The following is a 24,610-nucleotide window of genomic DNA, read 5'->3' as shown; positions in this document are numbered from 1 at the left end:
GAGCAGGTTAGAAACTCAGATAAAGTATGACATAATGGTTAAAATTCAATAAAATCAGAGTGCGGTCCATGCTTTACTTTGGAAAAAGAAAATGTATTCATTACACATGCAAATAAATAGTTAGGTGAAAAACAAGATACAAAAAGAAAACCAGACTTTGCTACCACTGAGGTTGCAGGTATGATCCTAACTATTACTTTAGAAAAATAGGGTTAGATGCTTGTGGTCAATGCTATTCTATGTGGCTTGGTGTCAAGGACTTGGAGAAGCTTCAGAAGCAATAAGGGCCTGATGCTCAAATTATTGATTTTGCAATTTCTTAATATCGATTAGTATCAAATTGGTATTAAGAGATGGCAAAATGGTATTTACAGTTATCATTCTCAATTTTTGTGGATGGTACTCTTTCTTACACTAATGACATCAGAGAATCTATATTGCAGACTAAAGTTGATTGTTTGTTAGAGATTGGAAACAGAACAAATTGCCATCCATGCTCATCCTCCATCATAGCTTTTAGAAATTGGGTTTCTGGTTGCCAAAAGGGATGCATCTTGTTTGTCCAAGCAGAAACCCCAATTCTTGTCAGGGTAAGTTCAAACACACTCTAATTAACCTGTACTCACCCCTTCCTAGCTTGGCACAGAGCAGTCAGGCTAAACTTAAGAAGCAATGTGTAAAGTATTTTGTGCAACACTTCAGACAGTAAAACAGTGAAAACACCACCCACAAAAATAGCAGACTTGATTAGAAAAATAAAGCTTAATTTTGTGAACAAACCAAGGCCAAAGTGATAAAAATCCAAAAAGTAGAACTGGAGTTATGTGTTTTTAAAGAATAAAGTGAAATATTGTGCTAAAAAGCATAAAGCACCAACTGGGGCTATCTGGTTGCACTAGACTGGGTCAAGTGTAAAAGCTCAGGCCGACCGTGATGGAGCACGGGTCAGATATAGGGACCATGCTTGGGCCACTGCAAAGTACCTTGTTTGCATCAACATCGATGGAGACGCAAGGTACAGAGGAGACAATGCATCATCGTTCATTTTTAGGATGGAGACGATGCATCAATTCTGAGCTGCAGAAAGTCAGAGATGTATCAGGAATGGAAGCAATGTGCTGCACCATCAGCGATGCAATGCACTTGATCTTTGCAGCAGCAGAAATGCATCAGCATCGATGGAGATGCACCTGTTCGAAGTGGTGCAACAACATTGATGTGGGGATTCTTGCTGGAGCAGCGCTTTATACCCACTTCCAAGCACCCAGGACTGGATTGGTACCACTTTGCAGGGCCAGACTCACAGTTGGCAAAGTCAAGGTGCTGTAGGAGGTCAGTTGGAAGTCTTTTGTGACCCTGAGATGTCAGATAACAGGATACCAATCAGCTGGCCCTTGGAGTCACATGGGTGTTGGGTTTAGGAGATGTGGGTCCAGTCTTTCTCACCCAGGCAGCAGGTCAGCACAGCATGAAAGCAGTCCTCAGTTCTTCCAGAGCAGCAGAGTGGCAGTCATTCAGCAGCACAGCAGCTCCTTGGTTTCTGGAGCAAAGAAACTGCAGGGGATGCCCTGAGGCTTCCACTGCGGTGGTTCCAGATAGCCTGTAAAGGGCATGTCATAAAAAAAATAAAAAGTATAGTCAGTGACTGCAGGGGATGCCTTGAGGCACAGATATCACGTATGGGGCAGATTATAATTTTTTTTTTTAAATTGCCAGGGACCACGGGGGAACCCTTGAGTGCTCCCCCATGGTCCCAGATAACCCGTAAAGGGCTTAAAAATATATATTAAAAAACAATGAATGACTCAAGTATGAATGTCACAGATTTTCAAGTTGAACGTTCGAGTACAACCATTTTTTTTTTAAGTGCAAATGTTTAAGACTCACACTGAAAGGTGATCCTACTGTTTTTAAATGACAAATACATTTTTCTTTTCACATTGTGCAGAAACATCTCATTCTATGTATATAATACAACAAAGCCTCTTTCTCCCTTGCTCTATCTCTCTCTCTTTCAATCTCTTCCTTCCTCTTACACACCCACTCAGACACTTATGCAGCTATTCACAGACCACCTCAGACACTTACACTCCTACTCACACACCCACTCAGATCCTCGTGCACACATTCACAGCCCCAGTCACACCCTCACGCACCCATTCACAGGCCCACTAAGAGAGTTATGTACCTGCTCACAAACCCACTGAGACTCTCACACACCCATTCAGAGACCCACTGACATCCTCATGGACCCACTCACTGTGGCCAACTGCCACTTCTGCCATGTGTGGCAGTGGTTAGATTAATTATCATTACTATATGTAAAAAATAATAGAAATTCATTGAAAAAAACAAAGGCTACAGGGACGTTATAGTTAGGAAATAGAAATATGAAAAAACACAGAAATTCACTGAAGAAAACAAAGGTTCCAGGGACGATATAGTTAGACTCACATTTTAAATATACCAAACCGTAGAAATTCACCAGTTATAGTTAGAGTTATCTCAAGTAACTAAAACTTGTGCCCGAAGGTAACTATAACTTGCACTCTCGCTATTTGGGAAATGTAAAACCGACCCATTTACTCACATGCAATGGGATTTCTTATTTGCGATTTCCCAATAGTGATTCCTACTTTATATCTTAGTACATTGCAATTGCATTTCTTAAATAGCGATTTCTATAAAGTTGCTATTCAAGAAATGCAAAATTGTCCCTTAGTCCTTACCTTAGAAATAATTATTTGTAGTGTCATTTTTTCCTGCTCTGTCCTCAGTTGCTACAGTTCCCTCTTGTCGTGGTTGGGCTAGGTGTGAGTTTGGTTCAGTGCTTAGTTTCTAAAAATATTAGTGCCAGGGCCCTAGTCATGAGGCCATTTTTGCTTGCATTGCCCATTGCCGCTGTTAGAGCAGCCAGTTACAGTAACAACACAACTAATAACTGTCACTTTCCTACAAATGTGACAATTCTTACAATTCCAGTCCACCAAAGCTAAAAGTATATCTTTGGCTGCAGGCATTCATCATATTTAATGTATATAAACAACTGTCGGTGTGCCCGTCACTAAATTAAACAGTGGCACTATGTGGCAAACTGTCATAAGTGCTGGTCCTTGTGCTGACAACTAGGTGCTGGTGCTGAGCAAAGGAAACCTTTGGCTCAAATTAAATACTGGTTTGGTTCTTCATCTTCATCTGAACTGCCATCATGTTCTACTGGTAGTCAGTTTCTCATTGCTATATTGTGAAGAATAGCACAACACAGCTTTTTTTAGGTGTGCACTGCAATGCTCCACCACTTTTATGAAGGCAATTAAACCTCCTCTTCAGAATCCCAAACTTGTGCTCCATTACTGTTCTTGTACACTTATGTGTGCTGTTTTATCTGTTCTGTCTTGTATTTTTAGCATTTAGGTAAGGGGTAATAATCCAGGGCTGAAAAGAATAAGCACTGTCTCTTACATTTAGGAAAACCTAAACTTTAGTTTATAAATGCATAATGTGTCCTGCAAATAAAATGTAAGTAGAACAATACTTACCAAGAAGACATACTTCTCCAAAATCTCCCCTTTCCAGCCAGTTAAAAAGGCCTGAATGACGAAAGATGTAGGAGTCATACTTGTGACAATATGACATCTAAGATGTGATTAAAAAATTGAGAAAGTGCACCTTAAGATTTCCCCGACAACTGCTACTACCCATGTGCAATGAAACCCACACAACAGCGCCATCATACAACCCAGCAAACAACACACACATCAGCACGTCGCCCCTATTATGCCATGCGCAATACAGGCAGACACAAACAGTGAAAACACACAAAGCGACACATCACAACACTGGCACAGCAGCGAGGGGAGCAGCAAAACCATACATTGAAGAAGGCCGTACTAGGACACTTCTCATTTTGGACATAGCCCCGCTAACATGCCCACACGAACAGGCCCCATTCAGATCTAATGGATAACCAAAACCAACAACAAATGTAATGCACATTTACATTTTTTCTAAAATATGTGACAGAAGGGCACACATTTTTCTAAAGCCATGCAGATGACATGTGCCCCACCATAATTTTTTCAGGTTTTAAAAATATTGAATTTATTTATTAATTGAGCATCAATTGTGTTTTCTTATTTTCCATCTCTGCTGTTTCTACAGACACTTCAATTCGGTTTTGTATCATACCTGAATAATGGTATTCCTAATTATGCACTAATACCTTCTGAATCATTTTTTGTATAAACCCACAGGATTGTAAGTGCCAGTGTTTTCCTTGTTTTGGGCATCATGTGGCTGATATGTAGACAAAATACTGAGTTTAAATTATCAGGAGGCCTGCATGTCAGAAATTAAATATTGTGACACAAAACTAGTGTGATTCCCAAATATTATTGACAAGAATATCATATTTGAGGTAAGTAATGTATTTTAAAAGAATATCAATTTTTTAAATATCGTTTCCAGTAATAAAATTGTTAAAATATTGTTTTACATGTGTTTTAGTTTATATATTATTTTATGTGTTGTTGCTTATATAAATGTTGGGTGGGAAGGTATTTAGACAATAATTATGAATTATTTAATAAATATTATTTACCTTTTTGACTGATAATAATGCCACGGACATGCGCAGTGGAGGGGCCCCACCCTGTGGCCCCCTGCACCTGTTCTCCGCCAGTCTTTCGTTTCAATGAGACCACAATATAATGACTGGAGGAGAACCATGTTGTAATCAACAGAACGGTGCTGAGTTCAGCTCTCCCCTGGCTGATTCCAACTTGCACTGCCGTCAGTCCGTTGGGATCTCTGGTCCCGGCAGAGATGCGGGTAGGTTGGGGGGGACTGCCCGCCACCCTCGTAATGTGGCGGTCAGACCACCACAACGATGGCGGTCCAACTGTCATCATGGGGGTGGCGATCCGAGGACTGCCCACTCGTAATCAGGACCTAAATGTGTTACTAATTTACCAAGCAATAATGTTTGATCTTTTAAGATTGTTTTTTCATTTTCCTTTCTTCCTATTTAATATTACCATTGCGGCATTCCAACCATCGATGGTGCTCTAAGCATACAAAGCTAACCTTTTATTATTCAAACTTCTGAGCACCTTAAATCATTTTAACAATAGCTCACCCTTTGATTTATAGGAGTTCCGATTGGGAAGGCATTAGTCCCTTTTTCAATTAGTCATCCAATATTTTTTCTCTTTTACTGGACCCCACTTTGGTGGTATTCTGAATCTGTGCACTGTGATACTGCACTGTGATACTGGCATTTAGAGCTAAAACTGCTTTCACCAAATTGGCGTATTAAGCTCTTGAGTAAAGCCATTGTATGTTGCCATAGAAATTGCACCAGTGGCCTGGAAGTTAAACGTCATTCATTTGCCTCCCTACTGTACTGCATTCAAGACTGAAGGGCTTGGCCTCTCAGCCAAGGAAGACAGGCATGTTGTCAACAGCTGGACACTTAACAAGTATAAGCCATCTATGCAGGCAAAAGAAACAGTAGGAAGACCAAAGAACATCCTCAAAACCTACACTTTTGACTTGGTGGTGTCAAATTTGCATGACTATCCTTAGACATTATCCCTCCAACAACATCAGGAGGGAAAACTAGTTTTGAACTCAACAGAGGGGAAGGTACCTCATCTAAGTAAGGGAGTTGCTAGGGAATGATCAGTGCCTCTGCAGATGCAGAATGGACTCTGATTTTTAAGGATTCTGGGAATGTTTTAGTAAATCCAAAAGGAAGTGTTGAAAAGGGAGGTGGAAATAGTTTTCGAGAATAATCAGGATTGAGTCAAGGAACTGTTTAAATCTCTGCCTCGTTAGTAGACAGCACCTCTCCACACCTCCTTAGAACGTTTGTGGGTGTACGAAAAAAATATGCTGATTAAAGACAGATGTGCCTGATTCCTGAAAAGACATCTCAAGCACTGCTGTCTTCTGCTGGCACCCAGGCACTGGAACTGTTCTCCAAAGATAAAATGGTTGGCCTCCATGTTTGTGTTAGGCTTGGCATGATTGGCATTGTCTTCCCTAACCTTTTGCCTCTACTTCCCATGTTGTTTCTGTGTGCTGGACTCTGTTTTTGCTGTTTTGTTTGCTCTGGACATTTACCACTGCTGACCAGTGCTAAGGCATAAGTGTTCCCTGTATAAATTAGCTTATCCATTGGCTTATCCATTATTACTAGGACGTCCCTAGTAAAGTGTACTATAAGTATCCAAGGCCTGTAAATAAAACACTAATAGTGGGCCAGCAGCACTGGTTGTGCCACCCACATTAGTAGCCCATTAAAAATGGCTCAGACCTGCCACTGCAGTGTCTGTGTGTGCAGTTTTAAACTGCCATTTCGACTTGTCAAGGGTACCCACTTGCCAAGCCTAAACCTTCCCTTTGTATACACGTAAGGCTCCCCTAAGGTAGGCCCTATGATAGCCCCATGGGCAGGGTGCAGTCCATGTTAAAGGTGGGACATGTACTTATGTGTTTTACATGTCCTGATGGTGAAAGACTGCTAAATTCGTTTTTCACTGTTGCTAGGCCTATCTCTCTCATGGGTTAACATGGGGCTGCCTTTAAATATCATTAAAGCACAGATTTTCCTTGGGAGCAGATAGACATGTGGAGTTTAAGATCTCTGAACTCACAATTTAAAAATACATCTTTTAGTGAAGTTGGTTTTTAGATTGTGTGTTTGAAAATGCAACTTTTAGAAAGTAGGCATTTTCTTGCTTAACCCATTCTGTGACTCTGCTTGTTTGTGAATTTCCTGTCTGGGTCAGTTTGACAGTTGGGCTGTTTGCACCTCTCCTCTAGACAGTGACACAAAGGGAGCTGGGGTGTAGCATGCATATCCTGAGGGGCCATCTGGGTTGAGGGGAGGGGAGGAGTAGTCACTTACACCTGAAAGGGCCGTGCCTGGCCTCACACCATGCAGTCTCCAACCCCCTGGTGTGTGTCTGGTGCCTGGCCTATCAAGGCAGGCTCTTGAAAAGAACAGAGACTTCTCTTTGAAGTAGGCTTACTTCAAAGGCAGAAAGGGGTATAGGAAGAGCACCCAAAACTCTTGAAATCAGATTACTTCTGGAACCAAGAGGAACCTTTGCCCGGGAGACGAGCTGGAGAAGCTGAAGGAGGAGTACTGCCCCTTTGCCTCTGACTGTGCTTTGCTGGGTTGGTCTGCAGTAGCTGCTTCTACCTGAGAGAGGACAAAGACTGACTTTTGTGTGACTTCCCACTGGTGGAGAATCTCCAAGGGCTTGAACTGAGCATGCCTCCTGTTGTTAAGGTCTCAGGTACAACAAAGACTTCTCTCTGCCAGCACATATGGGCTTCCTGTTGAGAGTCCTGCCTGCGAAGTGGTGACCTAACCTGTCTCTGGGCCCCTGAAAGGTGCAGCTGGAGGAAAAGGACAGAAAAGACCAGAAATCCACGCAAAGACAGCCGTGCAGGAAAACTTTGGACATACCACCCGCCTCGCAGCTGCTAAACGACGCGCCGCTGGCCTCGCTGCTAAAACCGATGCTCCACCTGTATCGCAGCTGGCAGATCGACGCAACATGGCTGGAGAAATAATGTGCAACACCCGCAGCGGCAGCTGTTAATGACGCAAGCCCCATGCAACGTGGTTTCTTGACACCATGCAACCAGATTTCAGCGCAACATCGCTGGGTGTGGAAAATCAATGCAAAGCCTTCCCGTACACAAGGTCCCCCTCTGGCATCGACGCATCGCTCTCTTGCAGGAGAGAAGAAATGACATATGCCGACCCGACCAGAGGAGGAACACTGCACGGTCTCACTTGCGAGTGAGAAATTGACACATCACCGGCCTGTTTCGACGCACACTCGCCCGTACATCTTTATTGTGACGCCACCCAGGTACTTTTGGGCAATAACAGCGTTCTCACTGTTTTCTAAAGATTAAGACTCTTATTCTTTTTAAAATTCATGATGACTTGTGTATGTCAGATTTTTATCGTTTTTGTCCTGTTTTGTTTAGATAAATATTACCTATTTTTCTAAACCTGTGTTGTGTCATTTGGAGGTGGGTTCACTGGGTTACTGTGTGTGTTGGTACAAACACTTTACACCTTGCTTCTGAAGTAAAGCCTGTCTGCTCATGACAAGCTACCAAGTGGGTGAGCGGGGGTTAACTGAGGGTGATTCTACTTTTCCCTGACTAGAGTGAAGGTCCTTGCTTGGACAGGGGGTAACCTGACTGCCAACCAAAGTCCCTGTTTGACTGCTTGGGGAAACCGAAATGTAGAAGGTTTCCTGACTCCATCAAGTCCAGCAGGCTACTAATGACTAGAACCTAAGGAGATCTGGATTTGGTGAAAAGTAGAACCTAGTCTTTTTTCCATTTCAGAGTCTTGTCCAGGGAGGGTGCAGCTTTGGCAGGATGCATCAATGCCCAGCTATAGCGACCAGATTTGGCTTTTGAGAACCACAAAAGTGACTAAATCCAAAGATAAACCCTTAAAGCCAGGAGAGGTAGCAAATCTATTCCAAGGGTCAAGTCTCCTCAGTGGCTATTGAATCCAGCTTCGTCACTCGCTTGGCACCAAAACGAATCACTTTAGCAGGGGCTCAAAAACAACATATCTGTCTTTGAGGGACCCGTGCTAACTGTAGGCTTTGACCTTGCCCCTCTGGAAGTCTTTGTACAAAAAGAAAAAAAAGACTAAGCCCCAGGGTCAAAACTTTCACATGAGGGAAACACTTAGGGCCTCATTTATGAGGTGTGGTGCAGGATGGAGAAGCAAGTGCCTTGCTGTGCTGCCCTGTGCCACCAGGAAAGGGCAAAATTGCACTGTATCTATAAGACATGGCGCATTTCTGTCCTCATCCCCTGCGCTGGCGCCCAAATTGCTGCAATGCGCAAATTCAAGCACCCTTGCACCATGGTGCAAGGGCGCCTCCATTGTGGAGATGATTGTTTTGGTGCAGAAGGGGACACCTTCATGCATAGAAACGATCAAAAGAGGTATTGCAGCACACATAGAAAGAGGAAAAAACATGGAGAAATAAAATATTTCTCCCCATTGCATAACTCTTGTGCCACCCCTGAGGTGGCGTAGGAATCTGACAAATTTCCTGACGTGTAAATTTGAGAATGCATCAGATTCCTACGGGTTCCATGGGTATTGCGAGAGAACAGCCCAAGCAACACCCAAGGAACATTCCTTTCATTCAACATTATGTGTAAAAGGGGTCCACATTTACAAGGCCATGAAAAGCCACGCAAGGTGGCTTTGCGTGGCCTTGTAATCATGGACTGGCTGCTCCGGTTGCACAGTCGCCGCTAGGGTCTCATAAACGAGGCTCTTAGTGTATCCAAACACTGCTCACATGAGGTTGGACTATAATCACACTTAGGTCCTGGTCAGCCATTAACTATTTCTTATAATTTACACTTTTTGGCCTAAGGATACCTGGTTCAACCCAGATCCTATGTCCAACCCTTCAGCTCACACAGCCTTCGGGGAGCAGAGGTTGAATTATGTATGGCAATAAAATATCACTTTCTGTTAAAAGAACTCCAGAAAATCACTGAAAAAATAAAGACTTCACTTTATAGGTATTGTGATTAGATCTTACTTTACATTAAAAAAAACCTTAGAAATTCACTGAAAAAAACAAAGGTTAAAGAAACGGTATAGTTAGGTAATAATGTCAGTTAAAACATAATGTTTTGAATGAAGAAAACCCCTGCAATTCACCAGTTATAGTTATTTCAAGTAACTATATATCATGCCCTAAAGTAAGTGTCACTCACACCATTGCAATACACTCCTAATTACTCCATATAGTACATTACTCATGATTTATGGCATCATTGATAGCATGACTGCAACATCACAAATTACATAGTTGCTGACAAGAATGCGCATGGTAGGGGCCCGAGTTATAGTTACTTTAGGGCACATGATGTTTGAAAGAGGAAATATTATTTTTTACTGAAACATTGTCGAGTTATTTAACAATCATAAGACTTACTCCAGTGTTTAGCTTTTTCGCAAACAAACTACTTATCTGGATTGCATTGTTACTGTATCTATAGTGGTCCAGGTTCCATGAGAATCTTTCATATATAGTTTTAAATTAAACCTGGATAAGACCAACACATCTTAACACAGTGCCAAATGTTCGTTATTTATCTAAGCATTCTTCTGGATCGGAAAGTGTCGAAAAGGAAAGAAACACATTTAATCATGAATGTACACATCCCTTGCACCACCTCCATACATCCTCATGTAGTAGATTGCCACCGGGAATGGTACGCAAAGGGTAGCAGAATCCATGGGCAGGTCCAGGTAGACTTTATACAATTTTAAAATGCAGGCTATATTCCACGTCAGCCAGGTTGCTCATCATTGTGTTTATTGGTACCACAGTTTTTTGTAAAATAAAGGGTCACTTGACTATCACATGCACATCAAATTAACTTGCCAATTGTAACTACTAGAGGAGTAAATATTCTATGCATTGTTTGTTGGAAAAGATTACTAAAAACGATCTGCCTTTCTCTATGCATAAAGGGCAAGCCTACAATACAGGGTACTACATTACAGGCCATCAAATGATTAAAGGTACATTTTAACTCCATTGTATCTCAAGACTGGTGGTCTCTTTGAACAGCCCGTTGTGTTTTTAGTTTCACTTACTTGTTTCTGTAACATCTCCATTATTATTCCTGTCTAATCCTTCAACGCATGCATTTGAACACAGGATTCCTATAGAAAATTCTCCCACACAATTTAATTGGAGGACCTCATGCTCAATTTTCCAGTCTCAATTGCATTAGAATAAGCGAGGCACATTTTGCTCCTTTGCATATTTATTTATCTCCTTTGAAATTAGGAGGCTTCACTCAGTAGCTGTAGGTACAACAATTATTTAACATAACCTGGCTTATTTAACCTTGGTTCCTATCATTGTGATGAACCCTTCAGGTGTGGTCAAATGCCAGTAATCATGAGATTTCATGATTTAGCTCTAAGTTACTGAGTTACTGATGGTGTGAAACTTTCCTTAGTCTCGTTTTTCTGCATTACCCCCTTTTGACTTAATGTCAGTAATTATTATAGACATTAATATAACCTTATAGCACGCTGCCATGGGCTATACCAGTTGTTAAAGGCCCGAGCCTGAGTTATAGCGAGGGTGAGGGCCTTGAACAACAGGTATTGCCTGAGGCTGAAGGGCTATAAGGCTATTAGAACATTTCACCCTTTAAGGGTAGAATGTACTATAAAAGGGAGCAGCAGAAAGACAAACATTGGAATGTTGGAGCAGAAGGCTTATAAACCTGGGGCCAGTCTGTTTTCTTCACTGGAGCTCTCAACATTCTATCATTCTAATATCTATTGAAACAATGGTAATGGGCCTTTTCAAAATTTGTCACTGACACTAAAATTGTCTCTATCTTCAGGTATCCAGCCTACCTGAAACCGGTCCCAGGATGCTTGTTTCTGGTCTAGGGAGGACCTGGCCTGGCAGTTCGGGCTGGACTGTTCCCATGGAGAACAGGGTCAAGACTGATTTGAATATGGCGAAACTGGGGTGGCAATGTGAGCAAAAAAATTGATGGATCAAACCCAGATCTGTGACTGGGGGTGAATGTTTGATTGGTTCCGTATTCCGTCCATCATTTGTGTTTGTTTGCTTTTGATGCCATAAGTGCGCCGGGTTTGCCCAGACGTGGGTCCCAGGCTCACTATGCCTCTGGATTCAAGCTAGCCTGGCTGATGAAGGGTGATACCCTGAAACCGGTCCCAGGATGCTTGTTTCAGGTCCAGTGAGGACCTGGCCTGGCAGTTCGGGCTGGACTGTTCTCATGGGGAACAGGGTCAAGACTGATTTGCATATGGCTGGGTCCAAACTGGGGTGGCATGTTGAGCAAAAATAATTGATAGATAAAACAGAGATCTGTGACTGGGGGTGAATGTTTGATTGGTTCCACATTCTGTCCATCATTTGTGTTTGTTTGCTTTTGACGCCAAAAATGGAATTGACTCACTGGGGGGGTTCGAGGGGGAAATATAGATGCCAAACTGGATGCACATGCAGTACATCCAGATAGAGGTCAATGTTAATTGCTCATTTCCATACTGTGTCCCTACTCTGACACTATTGTGCATTGTGCAACTTTTTGTGGCATGTATCATTCCAAACACTTCACTGTGCAACAAGAGATGTCTATAGTCAGACAATTTTAGAGGGTATCAGCAGTTGGATACCTACCAACAGGGTTTAACATCTTTGAGCATGGTGTATTGTATTGAAATTTCAGAGTGTGATGTTGTACTAAGTTACATTTGGGAGCAGCTATCATTGTCATTTCTGGGGATCATGTTAAGGCACTGTGTGCATCTCACACAACTTCACTAATACTAAAATGGAAACATACCTTATTATATCACTTACAGCAACTCTATGTTCCATTTCTCCCACAGGTAACCTTGCCATTGTCACCATGGAGAGGATACCAGAGAATGCCACTATCCCTCTGGATGAAGGCCCCAATAAGGACAACTCCGCTGAATGTGTGGACACTGAGGACGAAGCTGGCCCATCAGGGACACCTGGCCAGTCAATACCTGTCAGCCTTGCCCTGTCCACATCGACTCCTCCCTGCCCTGTTGCACCCACATCACAGGTAACCATTCATCCCAGACCTGTGTCCCAAGGACTGTTTCTACCATTGTGTGCCCCCCAGTACAGGTACCTGAGTCTCCTCTTTTCACACCTAACACTGATGGTCCTGCCACCAGTGGGAGTGAGCACCCTGTGCCAGGGGCACAGGCACATGGGGGTAGGGTGCGTGGGAGGATGGTGTGGGCCAGAACATGGGAGCTCAAAGGGACAATACTAACAAGGAAACCATCTTCTAAGTCTTGGGAGCCTACCAAAATTCCCAAGGCATGATGGGCCAGGTAGTCACCATGATGGGGTAAAAACAACAGCTGTGGAGGGACAACCACCAGCAAGTAATGCAGCATTGGCAGGCAAAAAATGCCATCCTCGCTTCTATTGGTGGGGTGCCACCCTGCCCTGAATAGGTCTACCACATAACATGAGGCCTCAACCACTAGTAATGACTCTCCTGGCCCTTCAACATCTGTGATTGCTAGTGGAATGGAGACCCTGCCAGGGAAAGGTCATACCTCAGTAGCCCCACCCTCTGTAGCAGAGATACCCCTCCATAAACGGGGACATCCACCCAGACATCCAGGAGGAGCAGATGCCAAGACCAAACCCACTGCCAGGAAGTGAAGCTCTCCTGATTGCTCCCCTTGTGTGGCACAGATACACCCTGTTGACTGTTCTAAAACCTAACTCCATTTTCCTATGGTGCAAGGAAATGGTGAAGCAACTACCCTGATGATTTCAGCAACCATCACTGAACAATTCAATGTTTACTTTGTGTTATTTCTGTTTCAATTCACCTGTATTGTTTTGCACTCCCAATAAATACAACTTAAAAATAGGTTCTGTGTAAGTGTAATTGATCAACCATGTACAATTGTCATGTATGACATCACTGTTATCAATATGTCCGTCTGTATTGTGCAACCTTTGTTTTGGACATCACATGTGTACTGTATCACCAGGAGACTCTTTACATTGGGATTGTAACATAGGCATAAGCCAAAACAGCTGTACTGGATATCTCCACACATCTTTTTCTAGATTTGCAAACAGCACATAGAGTGGTACTGCTAGTGACATCAGATTCTCTTAGGTGTCATACACTACTATCCCGCAGGTTACAGAAGTTAAGGACATGTCAGTCTTCTTACAAGCCTGGAGCCATACAAATTGGCCCTTCCCATCACTAAGTAAAGCCTCATCACATACCCCTACCTTAGCTTCCTAATAATCATTCCCCATGATACAGTCAGAGATCAGTACTGATGTCCCCAGTCCTGGAACCTTTCACTTATCATGGTCACATACCTGTAGGCTTGCCACTCACCTATGTCAGTCCACAGAAACATGCACATTGGTCAGCAAAGTAGTTACTCACTGACAGCTATGTTCAAGGTAGGTCACATACAACAGAAACCATTATGATGGTAGAGGCTTTGGTTCAACATTTTCACATGTTGCAGACACATATGGACACATACAAGACTCCATTTGACCACCTCCAGTACCAAACAGGTCTTCTTGGTGGGAAAACACACTTCCAACCCAGTGTTCTGACAGCGTGGCCATATTAGTTACACTCTGCATACTCATACCAATCAGTACCTGGCTTCATCCATGTCCACATTCGATTTCTATGTGCAATTCCCATCTACCTCTAACACTGTATGTGACTTGCCAATGATGAAGAGCCAAACATAAACTCACAATGTACTGTACACAATACTAATTTACAATCTGCATGCATACCTGACTCATTGGCATTGGAGTTAAGACCTCACAGATGATGGTATATAGGAGGTGACAAGGCAGTCATCATTTTTAGATTACAATACGAAATCTCACTATTAAGAAGACATCACTTATCTTGAGTCAGTTTAAGTACTGATTGATGAGATCTGCCCTGAAGTCTCCAGCTTCATCTTCATCTGGCTGATTCTCACTCGGAAAATCTGCATTTCCACCTATAAGTACTGCTGGCTTCCATCCATCTCGTATGAATGCTACCTGACGTCTCAGACAGCCACCCTTTGTCTGCCGTCCCCCTTCCACCTTCCTCTTCCCAAACCCAAATCCCCTTCCCCAACCCAGCCAAAGTACACAGACAGACATGCATCCACCTCAACAGCCAAGGGTAGCTCAGACAAACATAGGCACAACAAGACACACCACCGGCATACACAGAAGCAACATAGAGATGCAGACACACTATCTGCCCTGACACCACTACCACCCCCAGCATCACTGACACTACACCTGACACACCTGTAGACACCAACATTCACAGATCCAGCCACTACACCTATCCTATCCTCAGTGAGCACTATAGCAGACCCTCAGACATGCACCCCAGTCACCAGACCCGCAGACACCACAACCACTGACACTTCGACATGCAGCACATCCATCATACCTGCAGTCCCCACCCAGGCAGACACTCACCCACGCACGATGGCATCCCCAGCACCTCCACCCCCCTCAATCCTGTACACATAAACGCCTTCACCCACCCACCCAACAGACACCTACCACCCACAAGCACACTTCCCACAACACGCACCCACAACACCCACACAGACACTTCAAACAATCACTTCCTCACCCTCCGCACCTATACTCCCTTCTGACAACCGTCCATGTGTGTAAAAAAGTGTTCCTTTCATGTTTTGTTTTTTTCCCTACTACCCCCCTCTGTGAGACCCCTAAATGCTCTGTTTCCCTTCCCAGGCCCGTCCCCTCCACCTCCAAGGCCTCTGCTAACCCCCTGCAAGTACCCATGACCCTCCTCCACCAAGAAGTCGACTCCTTCCAAGAGACCCCAGCCCTCCCTTAAGCATGGACCTAAACCCCCCCTCCGAAGCCCAATTCCAAAGCCTAGGCCCAAACCCTTCTTCTGCTCCCCCGATAATTCCTGAGGTTTGCCTGTACCCTTCATTCCCCCACCTGTAGAGGTTACATGGCAGTCAGGAGTCAAGTTCGGGACACATAGATGTGCATTGTGTGCATGTTGCACATTTTCTAATTGAACTGGCCTACGACCTTGGACATTTAATGAATTATCTATTTTATAATGAATACATCTTTGGACCAACTAGTTGTTGGTTTCGACGATACATATTTGTCCTGCATTTATTTTTCTTAGGGCAGATTTGTTCGTGGCTGACATTGTTGGAGTGTGAGAATTTGTGTGTAAGTGGTGCTTGTGCTACCTGCTTTGTCTGGGCAGCATGTGAGGTTGTGTGCAGTGCTTTTGTCCCACACTGATGGGTGTGTGTTGTGTAATGGTAGTGAGTGGTGTTTGTGTTGACATATGTTTGTTGCAGTGTTGTGTGGCTTTTGTTGCTTTGACTGTATGCATGTGCGTGTTTGGCGCATGGTATGTCAGATACGATATGCTGTGTGTTTGCAGTGTATGTCGATTGCCGCGTTGTATGGCTGTGTGATTGTGGTTTTTGTTCCCTGTTGGTGATACGCTGTGTTGTATGTCTAATTTGTCACTGTGTAGTATCTATTGTGGGTGCTTGCCAATGCATTGATGGTGTAGTGGTTGTGGTGGTGTTGTGACGTGCTGTGTTTCCGGGAGTCGGTATGTGTTTTTTACATGTGTGTGTCAGATGGCTGTAGTGTATGTACTGTGTATGTGAGGGTGTGTATGTGGCTCTCTGTGAGCGTGCCTGTCAGTGTCAGGTTACATGTGTGTGCCTCCTCACCCCCAATTCCCGATGGTGTGAGCGTATGAACTTTGGCAATTTACAACAGTGTGAAGTAAATGTGGGCATTTACGGTTTCTGTTGTCATCTTCAGCATTGATTCCGGAGTCTCTGGGCAGGTAGGAGCAGCAGGATAACGTGGAGTTCTGGTTCCATGGTAGCTTTGGAACAGTATGAATTCCTGAAGGTGAGTGTCTCCTTACATGCAGTTTGTTTCTGCCTTGTTTTCTGTGGTGGCATTCCTGTGGTGGAAACCTTGGCGGTGTGCAACCTCTTAATATGTCCAGGGAAACATGACCTCTGACGGCCTGCAGGTGGTTACCATCGTCTGTGGCAGCCAGACTGCTATGGCGGTGCCGGTGGTGCTTTGGCTATATTCTGTTGGAAGTACCTCCATGGTCATGATTTGGTGGTACAACCACCAATATGGCGGTCCTGAGACCACAAAACTCGTAATGAGGCCCTTAGTGCCTGGTCGTTTTGGCTGCCTGGGTGGAATGCACAAGGGGAGCTGTCGACCAACACAGACCAGATGTGGATTGGAGACAGTCTGTAAGGCAGAGGTGGCATTAAGTGTAGAGAAATGTGTACTTTCTAAAAGTGGCATTTCTAAAATACTAATATTAAATCCAACTTCACTAGTAAGCAGGATTTTCTATTACCATTCTGGCCTTACTAAACATGACAGGGATACTCATTTCAGATAAGAATCTAACATTCAAAAGTATATGAGGGCAGTTCTAATTCTGGTCTATGAGAGGAGGAGGCCTCAGTGTAGTGGAAAACTAACTTTTGAGTTTTTCACTACCAGGACATGTAAAACACATAAGCACATGTCCGGCCTTTTACTTACATAGCACCCTGCCCTATGGGTTACCTCAGGTCTACTTTAGGGCTGCCTTATATGTAGAAAAACAGGATTTTAAGGCTTAGCAAGTAGTGTTAAATGCCAAGTCAAAGTGGCAGTGAAACTGTACACACAGGCCTTGCAAAGGCATGTCCTAGACATAGTTGAGGGGCTATGTGCGTGGGTGGCACAATCAGTGCTGCAGGCCCACAACTAGCTTTTAATGTGCAGGCCCTGGGCACATGCAGTGCACTTTACTAGGGACTTAAAGGTAAATTAAATAGGCCATTTGGGAAGGAACCAATGTTACAATTTTTAGGGGAGAGAGCACATGCACTTTAGCACCGGTCAGCAATGGTAAAATGTGCAGTCATAAAACCAGCAAACATGAGGTAAGAAAAAGAGGAGAAGGAAGGCAAAATGTCTGGGGTGACCCTTCAGATAGGGCCATTTTCCAACAATAGTTTTTTTTAAAATTTAGGTTTAATGTTTGCATTCTTTTATACATACAAGGTGATAGTATAAACTTTCTTTGGAGCTTCTGTCAAGGCAATACAAACGACTAATGAGTTGATTTCTAGGTTCAATCGACCTTGTTAGGGTACACCTATCCATTCTTTTTGTTAACCACATTGGTTGAATTAGGTGTGATCCGGCTTTTGCTATGATTCTCCGTTTTGCCCTTCATGGTATTAGCCCTCCTCTCTGCTACTTCCCTCTGTCTTACAGCAACACTGGTAAGGCTTGTGGCGCACCACTGCTACCAAATTGATGAGCAGAGCTTGCATGCAATGCTTGTCAAGTGGACCTTTTATTGCTCCTGGTCAAAAACAGAACAGATTGCTACATTTGATTTTACCTAGGGTGATGTGTCTCTGTATGCCATGTAGCCAATAGAGAAGCCTCAGTGACTAAATTCTGATCTACTTTTTACGACAAGGAGCGTTATTTGTTCTTGGACCAAAAACTCTGCTGAAATACTAGCTTCCTCATTAGCTTCATTATCTGTTGAGGATCATGTTGATTCCTACTATTGATTGTTGTTGTCAATTACTGATGGCTCCTCTGTGAGAAGAATCACCATGTGTTCATCTTCTACAGTTGTAGTCAAATCTTCTACGTATAGTTATGTTTAAAAATTCACATCACTATCAATAAATGCTTCCTGCTTTGTGAAATTCATATGAATCCAAGTGGTTTGATTTATCAGATAGTGTTCTGGGCCAAAGTACAAGTACACCTACATATACTTGCTTTCCTCGCATTTCTCTTTGTGGTGCATCTGACTCTATTTCAAGATATCTGCTCTAGCTATCTCTGTCATTACAATTCAAATTGTTTACTTTCAGGTGAGTCATAACAGATCATTGCCCTTGTATAGCCTTGCTAGAGAACTTGCAATGTATTCCAATCATGTTTCACAGGCTGTTCCATATTCTCAAACTTGTCTCATCGTAACTTTAATGCTTAACATTCACATTGCCCTATCACTGCTTTCAAGGTATCCAAAACATCAGCTATAAAGGCTCTATTTATATTGAAATAACTAAGCTCACCAGCATAAATCTGCATTTAAGTGTTTTCCCTCATATATTGAATGTCATAGGATTGATGAGACAGACTGGAAAACAGGGACTGACTCATTGTATGGTAACAAACTAAAGATAAAAAAATAGTCTTTGTCACACCCCTCCCCACCCGCCTTTCAAAGTCAAAAGTTGATGTGGGACTTTTACATTATGTAGATGCAGGTATGTCATTCTCATGCATATGCTTTCTAACATTGCTGCTCTTTTAATTAGCACAGTTTAGTGCACTAGTTTGTTTATATCGTTGGTGTCAGCATGCTGACACATGTGACATGAATATCTATATATTTTTTAGATATGGCATACAACACAGGGCTCGCTGTTAATATGGGCACCTTTTGAGCATTGAATACATTGTAGTGCTTGAAAGAAGCATTATTATGTGCTATAAAAAGTAATTTGGTTTGGGGCATATTTACACAGAAGTGGCATAGGGCTGTGCCAAAACTGGCATTGCCACACTGTATCACTTCTGAAATGCAGTGATACACCGTAGTTACACAAATACTGCACACCCCTGTGTTTCTTCATAGTTCATGGGTGTCTGCATTGAAGGGAATGATTGTTCATGTGCAGGAAGGAAAAAAGTAAAAATGAGGTGAAATAAAAGTATTTCTCCTTGTTGCGCCATGCTAACGCCACCCCTGGGGTGGTGTTAGTTTGTGGCGATGCCACAGATTTAGGAATTCTTGTAAACCTGGGGCAGCATCAAAAGCAATGGATTTTATGGTGGAATGTCCACAGCAGCACCCATTGCATGCCCATCTGCCGCAGAAAAAGTAATCAGAGGGGCCCATATTTACAAGGTGGTTTTAAGCCACAAAAAGTGGCACCACCTTGTACTTATGTCGCAGTGCACATCGCCACTGGAGTGTCACAGAAAGTGACACTCTGATGGTGCTAGGGACAAGTAAATATGCCCCTGTGTGTTCAATTGTCTTGTTTTCTGAGGCTCATTTTATCTGGCCATAGAAAGAAAATTTCCGTTCTTTGAAGCTCTTTGTCAAACATTACAGCTGCAATGTGGCTATGAGGCGAAATGACCATGTTAGTTTCATCTTGAAGGGTAGCAGTAGGCCTTGGGTAGTCTACCCAATGAGATTGTATTTGCATTTAGTATTTGATAACTCTTTATAAAATGCACTGTATCTTCAAATTATATTTGTAATCTCTTATATTTTGTATTTTATAGCCTTTGCTTAGGATTTTGTTTCTTTAAACACAATACATTGCCTTGTGTGTTCCTGTGGGTAAAAATCCTAGAGGTTCCAGCAAGCCTTTCATCATTCAAAGGTTAATAAAATAGGTGCTATTGAGTTGGTTGCCAATTATCATCTGTCAACTGCACCTAGAAATCTCTTTGGGTGAAGGTGTATTTATTAAGTACACCTGTTATGCTACTGCTTTCGAGTCAATAGATTTGATCAATTTTGTTGGAAAATACACAGTTTCATCCAAGACCTTTCTTGAGGGATACTACCCTAACACCTTCATGAGAGGGTTGGGTTCACTCACTACAATTGTTTGCTCAGTGCAATTTAGGCTGGTATTACAAAAACATTTCCAGGATCTTTTGCACTCATAGTTCACGCCTGATTATTCTGGCTCACTTTAGAACAACTCAAAAATGACTATCAATCTAGACTAGGATTTAAAATTTAGGGGCTAAATGGGTACATCTTAACTAGTGCAAATGGGAGGTGTAAAGGTGCTAGAATTAAGAGCTCACGCAACACATATTGAGAGGCAGGATCCTCCCAACCACAGAAATGTCTTCATTTAGCTATTCTGTTGGGCTTTTAAAAAAATACAGAAGCTCTGGGACTGAGTTAGATATTGGGGAATAATATCTTTGCTTTTCACCCCTAACTGCATAGTATTTATCATTCATTTCATTGTCTGCAAAGCACATTCCCTAATTGCTATCTGCGTAATCCTTCTTCCTGATTGAATCTATCCCAACAGCTTCTTGCTTTTCAGTCATTTACCCCACCATTTGTCCACTGGCGAGCTTAACCCCCAATCACCATCTTCATTGAGTTTCTCCATAGCTCATCTCACCTGTTGTGTGTACAGTATGTCTCCATCCCCAATTACACTCAATAATTTTATATTGCTTTTCCATGACATTCCATTTTTAGAGTGCCCTCACTCACCCTACTCAAGGTCTGCATACTGTTTTGTGTTTACTCTCTCTGTTGACTGTCTACACCATTCTTTTGCCTCATTTACCCGACTGTACAGTCCCTGTTTATCACTCGTTCTCTGGGCCTAATTATGATCTTGGTGGCATTTTCACCAAGACCTTCAATACTGCTGGGGTGAGGCTGCAGTGAAGGCGGCGGCTTCACCCCCATCATATTACGTTGTATCCACTGGGCTGACCGGCAGAAATGTTGTATTATGACGTTTTCGCTGGTCAGCCTGGTGGAAACAGTGCAGCAGCATTGGCCACAGTTCCTAGGGAACCAAGGTCAATGATGTCACACACCAGCACCCTCGGAATGCGCACTGTCTGCACAGCAGACAGTGCGCACTCCAAGGGTACTGGCAGTGGTCTCCTGCATTGCCCATGACATGGTCCTGGGCAATGCAGGGGCCCCCTTGTGGCCTCCAGCACTGGCTTTCCTCCAGCCTTTCCATGGTGGTGCAACCACCATGGAAAGGCTAGCAGAAAGTGGAGTAGTGATCAGCAGAGCGGTGCCGAACTGGGCACTGACGTGGCTGTCCACAACTCTGACCACCACTAACCGGTCAGGATCCCTGATCCCAGCAGAGCTGGAGGTCTCCTGGCAGTCCGATCACCAGGATCATAATCTGGCTGTCGGACCCCCAGAAGTGGGCAGTTTGACCGCCACCACGAGTTTGGCACTCCTCTTCTTGCCAAACTCATAATCGGAACCCTCTGTCTGTTAAGTAATTCCTCCTTCATTTAGGCGCTTCCAAATGCTTCTCATCCACTCAATATCTACACATTGATTGCCCCCACTTCATGCACAAGTAATGCTTCTCGCCGTCATGCCTTCTGATCTCCTACTCCTATGCACTTTCTGCCTTTCTGCTTTGTCACTCTTTACCTGGCATTGTCTGCACAGAGCTCCTTCCTCACTTACTATCTGCACTGTAGATTTCCCGCACCGAGTCTTGAGTTGAGTGCATCCTAAATTCCTCTAGGCCTACTAAAAAGTTAACAAACCCATCGGAATTAAACTGTTGTGTATTTCGTATGGAGATTTCAGATGTTGAAAGAAGTTTGTCGCATGAAAAACATGGGACAAACACTGCAAAAAACACAATTTCTGTTTCCATTACAACCCTGTCTTCTCACTTTGCTGCATTTACCTCTCTCAATATGTCTATTCCTTTCCCCCATTTCAGACTTTATCTCTTTTTCATTAAACTGCTATTGATGAAAAATATGTCACATTCCCAAAAAATGTTTTCATATCTCACAGCCCTGTAGCATAAACATACCCAATAAACTCCCAATTGTCTGTGGATAAGAAACATTACTTTTCAAAGGAAGGGTGCCAAATGAAATACTTCAAAGGTAGCAACTTCTGTTGAACTGATTGCAGACGTGCACTTTTCTAAAGCTATAATGTGGTGGAATGCAAGGTATAGCAGTTGTTGATTATTCACCAGTCCAACTTGAGTAAGCAAAATTCTTCTCTTTGTCTCTAGGATTTGGGATGAGCACTCCTGCAACTGTTGCTGGGAAAGTTTTCCTCATCTTCTATGGACTGCTTGGGTGTGCTGGAACTATTTTGTTCTTTAATCTCTTCTTGGAGCGGATCATCTCTCTTCTGGCCTTTGTCATGAAGGCTTGCTACGAGAGACGGCTAAGAAACAGTGGCCTTCTACCCCCTACAATTCGTAGGGGCTCTGCCCTATCTGAGATGGACAGCCTAGCTGGATGGAAGCCATCAGTATATCATGTAATGCTAATTCTAGGAATTTTTGCTATTATCTTGTCTTGTTGTGCGTCAGCTATGTACACACCGGTCGAAGGATGGAATTACATTGATTCCTTATATTATTGTTTTGTTACCTTCAGCACCATAGGATTTGGAGATTTGGTAAGCAGTCAAAATGCAGCATACCAGTATCAGGGACTGTATAGATTTGGAAACTTCATGTTCATTTTATTGGGAGTATGCTGCATCTACTCTCTTTTTAATGTCATATCCATTGTTATTAAGCAAGTTTTAAACTGGATGCTGAAAAAGCTTCGATGCAGGTGCTGCACAAGGTGGCATAGAAAAAACCCACGACTTGGACGTCGCAACGCCATCACACCAGGAGCACGCTTCCGCAGGAATCACCTTTCTGTGGAGACAGATGGACATTATGACAGCGACACAGAGGGAAGGAGATTATCAGGGGAAATGATTTCTATGAGGGATCTCACTGCCTCAAATAAAGTGTCCCTCGCCATTCTACAGAAGCAGCTGTCTGAGACTGCCAATGGGTACCCTAGGACTGTTTGTATCAATACCAGACAAAATGGCTTTTCAGGAGGTGTGGGAGCACTAGCCATCATGAACAATAGATTGGCAGAAACAAGTGATTCTAGGTAGAGGTTTATTTTTACTTTCTCTGTGATACAATACTTTCACGTTGCTCCTTTAAAACAAGAACTTTCAAATATGATGTTTTAAAAAATGATGAGTTTAGGTAAGATGCCATTGCACATTCTTTTTAAATGACTTCTACGTAGCATCGCATTTCATTAGCCATAAAGGTTTATACTTCATATTGATGAATAACAACAAAAATGCTTAGGGCAGGTCAAATACTAAAAGACAGATGTTTTTGTATGCCTTTTTCAAAGATTGCTGAGAGGTGCTGAACCAAAGGTGAGAGAAATTGGATATGTTTATGCCAGTCTCTTTATGTTATGCTATGTAAGCACTGCTAGCCTTTACTTTTTTTACTATGTTGGGTGTGAAATAAATAATTACAATGATAGTATAGGACCAGGTGAACAACATAGGGGCAATCCACAAATACGTTTGCACACAAATGATTGATTTAATTTCAGGTGAAGTTTTCCAAATCCAGATTCACAGAATTGGGATCTATGGAGATATATGCATGCTGAAGGAACTTCCAGTTGGAGAAAATCTGCCAATATTGAGTTTTTCTGCAGTCGAAAGCATAGGGAGACGAAAGGGTAATTTCATAATGTTAATCATGCAGAGTGCATGAAACACCAATAATGGGATCTTTGCAGGGAAATCCCATTTTGCAAGGTCATTCTCACCATGGAACCACATATAAATCTACCTCAAAAACAGGTTGGACTACATATGTGCTTCTAGGATGGGAATGAGAAAGGAACACATGCAAAATATGTAGGGGTATATTAAATATAACAACAGTTCAATTAAAAAAAATCAGGAGGCACCACTCTGAGATATTTCTGCTGACTCTATGCATATGATATTTATGATAACCAGTTTTTATGTTTTTATTCTTTTTAACAATATGCTGGTGTGTTTTATGGTTGAAGCAAAGATCCAGAGAGTATATGATCAATAAGCATCCTCACTTATCCAAAGGAATTAACCCACTGGTGTATTATTCCAATTCATATATACACACCATGGCTGTTATTACAAATAGGGCACACTTTCCTTGTCTGTGTCACAATGCATCTTTTTACAGGTGTTCTGGGCGCAAACAAGAGAAGTGCACACTATCACAATAAATGTGCTGCCCTTAGGGCAGCCACAAACTTGCAGTGCTCCTGAGACTCCAGGTCTCCTAGGATGTTAGAATAGTTTGGAACAG

General features: G+C 42.8%; 1 protein-coding gene across 1 annotated transcript in view; it reads left to right on the top strand.

The window, feature by feature from the left end:
• Nucleotides 1–23,394, top strand: part of KCNK12 (potassium two pore domain channel subfamily K member 12) — a 551,321-nt gene extending 527,927 nt beyond the window's left edge. Inside the window, exon 2 of the mRNA XM_069236716.1 lies at nucleotides 22,499–23,394. Within this exon, the coding sequence (XP_069092817.1) occupies nucleotides 22,499–23,394 (896 nt within the window). The remainder of the gene's footprint in view (nucleotides 1–22,498) is intronic.
• The last annotated feature ends 1,216 nt before the right edge of the window (nucleotides 23,395–24,610 follow it).

The sequence above is a fragment of the Pleurodeles waltl genome, chromosome 5 (assembly GCF_031143425.1).
Source record: "Pleurodeles waltl isolate 20211129_DDA chromosome 5, aPleWal1.hap1.20221129, whole genome shotgun sequence".
Lineage (NCBI taxonomy): Eukaryota > Metazoa > Chordata > Amphibia > Caudata > Salamandridae > Pleurodeles > Pleurodeles waltl.
The sequence above is the reverse complement of the archived record's forward strand: the minus strand, read 5'-3'. Positions and strand labels throughout refer to the sequence as shown.